General features: G+C 38.7%; 2 protein-coding genes across 3 annotated transcripts; one reads left to right on the plus strand and one right to left on the minus strand.

Annotated features, from left to right (window-relative positions):
* Positions 1–521: 521 nt before the first annotated feature.
* pacc1 (proton activated chloride channel 1) lies at positions 522–7,138 on the minus strand. Of its 2 annotated transcripts, none has more exons than XM_085440702.1 (8): positions 6,945–7,138; positions 4,400–4,523; positions 4,053–4,265; positions 2,147–2,301; positions 1,869–2,011; positions 1,628–1,769; positions 1,427–1,534; positions 522–1,337 (listed from the first exon to the last, which is right to left on the minus strand). In XM_085440702.1, the coding sequence occupies exons 1-8, from the start codon at positions 6,978–6,980 to the stop codon at positions 1,176–1,178; spliced, it is 1,083 nt and encodes a 360-aa protein (XP_085296828.1). In that variant the 5' UTR covers positions 6,981–7,138; the 3' UTR covers positions 522–1,175. The 2 variants fall into 2 exon arrangements, with proteins under 2 accessions (XP_085296828.1, XP_085296827.1); XM_085440701.1 differs by having other exon boundaries at positions 4,397–4,523.
* Positions 7,139–7,612: 474 nt separating this feature from the next.
* On the plus strand, positions 7,613–10,618 carry nenf (neudesin neurotrophic factor). The gene is made up of 4 exons (XM_085440703.1): positions 7,613–7,830; positions 7,974–8,034; positions 8,221–8,324; positions 9,830–10,618. Exons 1-4 carry the CDS (start codon positions 7,690–7,692, stop codon positions 10,004–10,006), a joined length of 483 nt encoding a protein of 160 aa, XP_085296829.1. The 5' UTR covers positions 7,613–7,689; the 3' UTR covers positions 10,007–10,618.
* The last annotated feature ends 143 nt before the right edge of the window (positions 10,619–10,761 follow it).

Consider the following 10,761-nt stretch of genomic DNA (forward strand, 5'->3'; position numbering starts at 1 on the left):
AGGACGCCACACAGAGACCGAGCAAAAAACAAAACTGTCTAATAGAAAAAAATAACTGTAATGGCACTTTACAAATAAATAAATAAATAAATAAAAATTTAAAAAAAAAATTAAATTGCCAGTGCTTTATGCCCATTCCAGCTCCATAATTTTTAAACAACTTTCTGAACAACTCACTGTCATTTAGGATTTAGTCCTTCCCAGGTCTTAGTATTAAATCCCAGATGAACAACTGCTCATGATACAGTACACTGTGGTACTGTTTATTTAACAAAAAAGTAAATGAAAATAAGGTGTGTGTAAAACTGAGTCCACCCCACTGTAGAAGCACATATATCAGCAGTAACTTGAAGCTTCTGTTTTCCATCCATCTATTTTTTTCTACTTAACAAATTTGTGGTCCCCTATTCAAGGTAAATCCAAACATATAGATAAAATCAAGGATCAGTTCGTCTGGGAAAGATATAAAGTCTGGACAGTCTACCCATTGATACCGTGTAAAATTAAATTTGGCAGTAAAATACAAGAGTAAAAACATATTTATTTTGAAAAATCATTTAAACAGCAAGATTTCAACATATCGATGCATAACGTTGAATCTAAATGAAAAACAGCAGCACTGCTGGAACATATATGCTACAGAAACAAACTACAAATTAAAAACAGTTCTCAGAAATCCCTTTAGAGTCTTTAAAATAGTATTATCACTTTCAGAACTGAACCAGTCCAAGATATAACACAAAAGTTCACATTTTCTCAGTTTTACACTTAAAAACAACTTTTAAGAAGTTTTAAAAGTGTCTTGGCTTTCAGCAACATTTTCTTGAGTGTGCGTGTCAAACGCAGTGTTTATTGGACGTTTTAGAAGGTGTTTGTGAAGTACATCTTCTTTTGAAATGCAGTAACTAAATATTGGCTCTTAAAGAAAATGAATCTAGCAATAACAATAATCTAGTAATAATCAGTTATTACTGCCAGCTTACATGTTAAAAGAGAAGCAGTAACACCTACAAATGTAATTCATAAGCATGCCCTCGTGCTAATATTTCTCACTACTGATTACAAAAACAGTGCCTGTAGTGACCTGGAAAAAGCAGCTGTGTGAGAATAAAGCTCAGCTCCGTCAGATCTTAGAGTTTGGATATTGTAAGATTGTGTCTTGTCTGCAAAGTGTTTCAGGTTACATGGTTCAGTTCCCGTGCTTTATTCCTCAGATGCCTCTTGCGCATCTTGATAGTCCACTTAATAGTGAGTTTGGCAAAATTGGCAGCTTTGAAGAGAGCCATGAAGACCCCACAGAGGATGGCTATAGAGCTCCAGGCATTCGCAGTCACTATCTGTTTGGAAAGAAGCAAAGTTTTGTCGAACAATGAGCAATTCGTGCAAGCACAATTCAAATAAGGAGAAAATTTCTGTGAGAACATACCAGTCGGATTTCCTGCATAAAAGGATCTCGCCACTCAAAGACGGCAAAGTAGAGCTGATCGGTTTGTGCCCCTTCAGGCCTTTTATCGTTGAATTTCACCACAGAAGACTAGACCATTCACCATAAATAATCAAATTAAAAACTTTCAATTCAAATGTCATCGTGCATGGAACTACATGTAAACTGTTGGGACATAAATACCTCTTGTCGAAACTCGACAGCTTCATTTTTTACCCCAGATGTTGTCAATAATGACATTTTGACCCAGGTTCTGAAGCCTCCAGAGAAGGTCCACATGGAGTAATTCCTCTCACAGTCCCTCATAAACTCTGATTTATTTGCACTACAGGCAGAAAACAGGCACATATGCTGCTATCACACAAATCACTGTTAACACTTTGCAAAACATCAAGCTTCGAGTGTCTTATTAAACAATGATTACCTGTCAGTCAAGTCACTAAACTTGGCAAAAAGCATGTAATTGATGGCACTGAAGTCCTCCTCTGTTTCATTGCGACTGAACTGCATGAAGATCAGTTCTTTGTTACGGACGTCAGATGGCCCGCGGACCACCAGAGCTTTTTTCTGTAACAGTATAATAGTATGTAAATCCAGTGGAGACAATTTTGCAGTTATGTTATAGCTGCACATCTTTAGGATTGCTCAGACTTGTGGGTTGTGTCTGAGAAACAGCCAAATAAAAAAAAAGTTAATTCTGACCTCTGTTTCGTTCGCGAATGGCCCAAAGTAGGTCACTTCTTTTATGTTACAGTCTACTTCTTGAGGCTTGCCGGGGTCCACTAAAGGTGGGATGTAGTCATGGTAGTGATGTTTACAGCTGAGCAGCTGGGCTTTGCCGGGGTACAGAGCTATGCCTGCTCAAAGAAAGTAAACAGAGTCTGCATCAATGTTCTTCAACAGCAGTGTTTATGGACTCACTGCCATTTACTTGTTTGTTCTATGTGGAGGTAAAAATGTAAAATTTTGCAACGGGTGCCTCCAAACACGTTTTATTTTGGTGACGCAGACGAGGACACTTAATGCATTTCAAAATTCTTCCATGTGTCTCTCATCCACAGAGAACAGGATTTGTTCAGCTGTTGCTGACTATTTTCATGGATGTCTTTTCAGATGGAGATTTAAGGCTTAAGGGACTAGCTGGAAAAAAAAATTAAAGAATAAACCACATTATCTTCTAAAGCAAAGATACAACACAAAAAAGAAAATGCACCTTGCATTGCATGTCTGCAACAACTGACCAAGTCACATTTGATAAGCTGCAATTTTAGAAAAGTTTTCAGATTTAATACACCCTCTGGTGGCCACACAGCAGGCAATACAAATTATTCACACATAACTAGCGCCTGCCTTCTGTCACAGTGTTATTCAATTATTGAGTATTTTGTCACCAACAATAATTTGGGGTTTATCGCGATAGAAAACAGGCCAGGTGTGATAATGAAAAGGAGCAAAGAAGTATTCATTTCTAAAATCTTTGCCAGGGTGGATCATCTGGCTCCATCTCACCCCATCCCCAGCATCCTCCTCTGTCACACAAACCCTCTGCATGTCCTTTTCACTACATCCATGAGCCTCCTCTGTGGTCTTTCTCTTCTCCTCCTGCCTGGCAGCTATATCCACCATCCTGCTCAACCTGAGCTGGTTCTCTGATGGACTCATTTCTAATCTTGTCCACACTGGTCACTCCCATTGAACATTTTAACCTCTCAACTCTGACAACTCCAGCTCTGCCTCCTATCTCAAAATCATACATCATAGCAGGTCTCACTACTATCTTGTAAACCTTTCCTTTCTCTAGTGCTGCTATCCTTCGATTGCAAATCACCTTTGACACTCCTCTCCATTATCAAATGCTTTCTCTTGATCCACAGAAACACTGAAACTCCTTCTGACCGTCTCTATATTTCTCCATCGACACTCTCAAAGCAAACATCCCATTCTGGGCGATCGTGGCTCAAGAGTTGGGAGTTCGCCTTGTAATCGGAAGGTTGCCGGTTCGAGCCCCGGCTTGGACAGTCTCGGTCGTTGTGTCCTTGGGCAAGACACTTCACCCGTTGCCTACTGGTGGTGGTCAGAGGGCCCGGTGGCGCCAGTGTCCGGCAGCCTCGCCTCTGTCAGTGCGCCCCAGGGTGGCTGTGGCTACAATGTAGCTGCCATCACCAGTGTGTGAATGGGTGGATGACTGGATATGTAAAGCGCTTTGGGGTCCTTAGGGACTAGTAAAGCGCTATATAAATACAGGCCATCTGTAGTGCTCTTTCTCTTCATGAAGACATTCAGCTGCTCACTTAGCTTCAAAATCTCTGTCCCATATCTTAATGGCATGGTTAATCAGCTATATCCCCTTGTATACTCAGATACTATTCCATCTAGTGCCACGACAACCACTACATGAAGAGCATGTGTTCCTGCTAAATGCTGATAAAGGCAGATTTAAATGCTTATTAAAAAAAATATGAAGTGCTGCTGTGTAGTGCAATCTGTATTTTCTGGATGAAATGAGTTACCTGTTGTTCTATGTTTTGGACATAATAGCACACTTAACACCCACTAACCCAGTCATAGTCCTAAAATATGCCCCAAAAAGTGTATCATTCATACTAACCAGGAGATGAAAATGAGTCAACCTCTTTGTAAATGACGGACATAACGGGGTTGTTTAGTTTCTCCAAGAAGTCAGAGATCGTCTGGTAGGCCAGGAATGCTGCCACCGCAGTCAGCAGCAGGTAGATGAAGATGAGCACCACCGTGAAGAAATTCTTCAGACAGGTTTTACTGAATCTCATAGGTGGATTGGGCCCCCTAACGTCATCCTGTGCTGTAGGGACAAAGGGGTAAAGGCAGGAATTTGAGTGGACAAATCCAATTACATGCCACAAAAGCGTGGACCCATAAAAATATATCAGTGTAATGAGTGTCCAGCATGTGGTGCAGAAACACGTCTCCTACTACTTTGTGAGATGCTGCTATCAGGCTTCTCATGCTCCGGGTCTTCAGTGGCATCATCAAAAAAGACTGGAGACGGTGCGTTGCCTTCATCTTCATCTCCCCCCCCTTCATCATCCTCATCATTGAACTGTAGGGTTAAAAAAAGAACATTTAAACACCTATTTCTGGTTACAAGTATAGTAAAACTATACTTAAAATCCTAACAATTACTAAGGTGGGGTCACATTTGTATCCATTTTAAGTGGAGTGGAATAGCACTCTGAGATCTTCAGTTAATGATGAATCAAACCTAATACAAAACCCTTTGCTGGCAATGACGGCCTAAAGTTTTGAACTCATGGACAACATCAGATTGCTGGGTTTCCTCCTTTTTAATGCTTTGAGGCCTTTACTGGAGCAACTTTCGGTTGCTGTTTGTATGTGGGCCTTTCTGTCTGAAGTTTAGTCCTCAACAAGAATAATCCACTTGTCCACTTCTTTGCTTCAATAAACAAAATAAAGGTTTGTTTTGGATCCATGTTTTAGGTCATTGTCCGTCTGTGTTGTGAAACAGTTGGCTGCATTTAGCTGGATTTAAGCAGACTGAATGTCTCTGAACACCTCAGAATTCACTCGGCCCCTTCTGGGGAAGTATAATCTTCCACAGGAGATGCTGATCCTGTTCTAAACTGCAGTCATTGAGTCTGTCCTGTGGTATGGAGCAGCCACTAAACAGGACAGGTGCAGACTGTAGCGGTGCCTGAAAGGCATTTAACCTATTGAGTTCGTGGTCCTTTATTGGGTGAATACCTGAAAGACAGTAAGTTTTATGTATATATATATATATATATATGTATATATGTAATATATATGTAATATATATATACATATATATATATACACACATACATACACTATTGTTTTTGGTATATTGTTCCCTTCTCAGTAACGCCACACCTTTTAGTTGCAATGTATTCATCTTCCACATGTTAACTTGTCATATTTTAGTAGTATGTAAACATCTGTTATAGTTACATGTTTTCATATCATATATAACATCAGTTTGTTTTTGCTGACAGGTTGCAGTTTTCATGCTCAATGTCAGGTTATATCAAACAGCAGATCTGTATATATCAGAGTTATTATAGTATCGTATTTTCAAATTGGTTTTTATTTTTCCATTTTGACTTTTTTTATTTATTTATTTTTTTTAACTTACTAGTTTTTAGTTTCCTCAGCACATTTTCTTGTGTGAGTTTAGTTTTTATTTTTGGAAGATGTTTAATTTTATTTTAGTTTTTACTAGTTTCAGGATTAGTTCTAAAAGTTAGTTCTATTAGTTAATCTTTTTAATTCTTACTCTATGGAGGGCACGCGTCAGAGGCAGGATTTAGGAAAATGAGCTCAGATATTTCAATAAAAACCCAAAACTTTGGGAAAGCAGTGACTCAAAATTTTTGGACACAGCTGGTCGATGTCCATCAATGTCTCATTGGGCGAGTTATTATTGAAACTTTATCAAACTAACAGATACTAAAGCTTAATATTTTTCCCTCTACTTTTTTACTTAATTTGGTTTAGTTTTTCATTTTTGTTAACTAAAATGTTGTTTTCAAGTCTAGTTTTAGGACTTAGTTCAGTTAAGTCCACAAAGAGCAGTGAACATTAGAGAAGCAGGGACACAGGTCAGCCGATCATGGTTACACACACACACACACACACACACACACACACACAAAACAAATCTGCTCGAGCTCACAGTACAAATTTTCACATCTTGTAATTATTTTCTTTAAATAATTTTCGGATTCCCTCATCTGTTAAATCTGTTAAATCCCACTTTAACCCCTTCTTTTAAGACCCCCTGTCTCAAAAGAAATTACAAAATATAGAAAACAGTAACATTTCACTACTTTTGCCTTCTACAAACCTGACATTTAGTCACAACAACAATGATTACTGTTTCTTTCATTTCACTGACCTGTAATCAAATACTCCAATGACAAAACAGTTTAACTTATCTGGTGTTGATATTTAAGGTCAGTGGTTATAAGTTAAAGGTAAATGTACTTACAACAACAAAAATACACATTTAAAAAAAAAAGTATCACACTGTCTGTTTTACATTATGTCCAAACCATCTTTCAGTGAGGAGAGCCTAAACAATGAAAACACCTGACAGCACCACAAACTTAATGACCAAGTCAGCGCTGGCTCCAAATGCAAGCGAGGCTTTAAAATGGCCATACCGACCAGTGGTTTTAAAAGGTTTTACGCCATTTCTGCAGCTATTTTAAAGCTTAAAATAAGAACTGGCGAATAATCTAAATGAATACTGCAACTATAGCTGAAACCCAAAGGAAACATGAAGTCAGGAAACGGCTGCTCAGTCACATGATGCCAAATACGCCCGACAGGAGCATGGACACAGCGAGAGAAAAAAGACTTTACTGCTGTCCTCAGAGACAATAAAAAAAGAAGCCTACAGTCTGTAGCAGTCCTGTGATTACTGAGACAAACATGAAAGATTTCAGAGTGAAACACAAACACGAAGGAACTTGTAACTTACCTCCTGGTATGAGAGGGACCTTCCTTTTCTGAGCATTCCTCTGCGGAACTTCCAGTGACTTCACCTAAAGCAGCTCTTCAAGCTTTTTGTGCCAACTCAGCAGATTGCTCCTAATAAACCTGACATGTTTAAAAACACCTCATTCCACCGAGCTCAAGTCTCACAGTTTAAAAAAAAAGAAGACACCAGCACCCACCCCTGGGGGTTTTGGAGAAGTAGATAAAGGCCCAACCCACGATAATAACAGGGGACCCATGGGCCGCGATTCAATGCGATCTTGTTTCCTTGTTGTGGCTTCCTTGTGTCCTAGCTCGTTACCTTAGGTTGATTCCTAATGCTGCGTTCATGTACTTATGAGAAAACTCATTTATCTAAAAAAACAACAACATACTACTGCGACAAGAAACCGCATTTTTACTGAAATGCCACCCCATTCCTACAAGTTTATTTTTTACTCAAATGAACTTGACTATGGTGTTATGTTTTTCATAAGATATTTATGACATTTTTTTTAATTTATGTCTAAATAAAATCTATACAAATGACAAATAAATGCACAAAAATCACATCTTCATTGCTTATAGTCCAGAATATAAACAAATATCAGCGAGAACTGGTTTAAAATAATGTCGGTGAAATTTCCGAGGCTTTCAAATGCATCACGACCAGAGAGTACCTGGGCATTGAAAGGGAAGTGGATGAAGAAGTTTCCGCCTGAACTTCTTGTTTAAACAACGACCTTGCCATGGCAACAGCGCGATTTTGTGTCTTATTTATCATCCTCGCCGTGGCTTTAGCGGAAGATGCTAAAGTAAAACACAAAACTGCTCCAAAACCTGTCCGTTTATTCACCGAGGAGGAGCTGCAGAGATACGACGGCAGCGAGGTAAACTGTTGGAGAAATAAAATCCCGGCATGTGCTGCTGAAAATGAACTCGCGTGTCTACTTGTGCGTGCATTTTTTTTTTTTGTTTTTTTTTTGTTAAGAGTCATCTATATTTATCATCGCTCTTTCTTTTCCTATTATAGGAGGGCCAGCCTATTTATATGGCAGTAAAAGGGGTTGTGTTTGATGTCACCAAGGGAAAAGGTAGATGTAGAAAAAACATTATCTAACTCCTGGATTCAAATCGGTCATTAAAGTCAGTTCTAATAAAAAGTGATTTAACACATTAGAAGGCTTTCTCTATAAACTAACCTGACTCGGGTCATTTGCTTATTAGTCTCTGCTGTCAGCGCGTTGATTTTAATGTGCATTTTATTTCACCCATTCCAGAGTTTTATGGAAAAGATGCTCCATATAATGCGCTGGTAGGTAAGGACTCCACTCGAGCTGTGGCCAAGATGTCACTGGACCCCGCAGACTTGACATCAGACACTGTGAGTTTCAGCTGAACGTAGAGTACTGTGCAAAACTCTTGATTCACCCCTCATTTCTTTATATTCTGCTCTACTTGACATTTAATGCAAGAGATTCCCCCCCCCCCCCCCCCCCCCCAAATTTCTTTTTGGCCGTGCAGATTGAATGTAACAGGTAGGGGGAGGATGAAGACACTAAATGCAACAAATACATATCTATTTTTTGAAATAAGAAAAAAAACTAGATAACAGAAAATTTCTACCAGTTTTATCTTCTTCATCAAAGAATAGGCAGTTTCTGTTGAGATAAAGAATGTACAGCACAGTGTGCCGCTCTCCTTTTCTTTGTTAATATGAGTCATTGTAGCTCATCCAACAGTCTCACTCTACATATGAGACATTTTCCCATCCCACCATTATGTGGGGTGGGGCAGTGTCACACATTGCTCAGCATGACAATGATCCCAAACACACTGTTAGTGCAGGAAAAGCATACCAGGGTAGAAAAACACACAGTAAAACTCTATAACTGAGCGTTAACGAAGCACTGTGGGATCATCTGGACAGAGAACAACAGAAGAACATCCAAAGAAGATATTTGAATATCCTTCATGAAGCCTGGAGAATTGTTCTTGAGAACTACTTAAAGAAATTACAAGAAAACTGACGAAGACACTGCTGACTAAGTTTAGACTGTGCTGAAGAATGAAGGTGGTCATAACAAATATTGACTTTCATGCTCCTTAGATTTGTGTAAACTCTGTTTTTCACTCACATTCTGTGTTTCCATGTATGTGCAAACATATTTCAATAAATCACTGCACTAATTTCCCATTTTCCCAGCATAAGATAAAGGATGAGGTGTGGCTCAAGGCTTTTGGACAGGATTGTACAATAGTTCATTAATGCTCTGACTACATTTTCCCCCGGTGTAGACACTTTAAAAAGCAAAGTGACTGGAGCAAGTAAAACAATAAATCACAAAGTTTCTGTAACACCAAAGGCCATAAAAGGTGAAAAAATGCAAGACTTCCTTACAAAATGTCACCATTTGAACATTTCAGACAACTTATGATTCATAGGAAATACATTTAAAGGGACAGTTTCACAGACCCAGGTGCAGGTGAGGTATTGACAGCTGTGTGAAAAATATGAGGTGAAACTAAGGTGAATAAATAGGATCTTTTAGGGAACATAAACAACACTGTGCTAATGCGATTATATCAACTTTTATTAAAGTAAAAGTTCATTTAGATCACTTTTTATTGTAAAAGACTGAAGTAATCATCTCGCTGTTTTAAGTATGTTCTTTGCATAAGTGCTAATAGTCTTTCTTTCTAACTCTTAGCAAACGAAATAAATAAAAGGGGGCAAATAGGCAAGCATAGCTTTCCCAAAAAGCGCACCCCTTTTCCCAGGTACAGGTCTCCGAGCTTTTCCACAAGTCAGAATGCTCAAAGGTTAAAAAACACACATATATTAAAAAAGCACTGATTAATGTTCCTTAATTATCTTCACCTCCACAGACAGGCCTCACTGAAGAGCAGCTAAAGTCTCTGGACAGTATATTTGAAGGCACCTACAAAGCCAAGTATCCCATTGTGGGTTACACAGCATCCCGTATCCTGAACGAGGATGGAAGTCCCAACAAAGACTTCAAACCCGAGGACCAGCCTCATTTTCAAATCAAAGATGAATTTTAATGTAATTTCATGTGGTCACTTTACTTGACAAGAATCGCGATGAAGAAGTTTGATACATGTGCAATAATAGGAGAAGCATTATCCTGTTGACTCAAGATTGAGAATTAAATAGCGCTTTAATAGCTTTGACTAGTTTACGGTGCACCAACTACTTTAATACCTGTTGTATCATCTGACTAAGATAAAAAGCGGGGACTTTGGAGTAAGAGTATGCAGATAGTTAACGGTCTCCCGGAGACACATTTAAAGAAGTTTAAGCACAGATCAAGATGCCTCCTGCTCCTCTCACAGTGCTCTAAGCCATTTAATTTCATACTCTAAACATTAGGAGCTCAAAGATCCTTCCAAACTTAAAATAATCTTCATGCACTGTAGCTGCAGTGTTTTGTTTTATTTTTATAAATGAGAGACTGTAGCTGATTATTTTTGTCACTAATCAATTCATTTTTTGAACTCTGTATTTTACTGTGAAACTAAATGAATTATGTGAATGACTCAGTGGAATATTTATGTTTAGGAAACAATAAATCTGCAGCTTTGTTAGTGTTCATCGGTCCACATGTATTCAACTTGTTCGTCTACAATTCTCATTAAAGTCTGAAAATGTTCTAATCTTTTGTTGGTCTCATCCGTGTTCTACCACACACAACTGTGTTACCTTGACACGATCTCTTTATGACAGCCCTCTCTGCTGTCACCTCCAAACAGGCGACATAAATAGATCGTCCGGCCCCTTATAGTCTTGCTTGCTCTGA

The sequence above is a fragment of the Copadichromis virginalis genome, linkage group LG19 (genome assembly GCF_057382275.1).
Source record: "Copadichromis virginalis isolate Kocher_CV1m ecotype Utaka linkage group LG19, C_Virginalis_male_GT1.1, whole genome shotgun sequence".
Taxonomy (NCBI): domain Eukaryota; kingdom Metazoa; phylum Chordata; class Actinopteri; order Cichliformes; family Cichlidae; genus Copadichromis; species Copadichromis virginalis.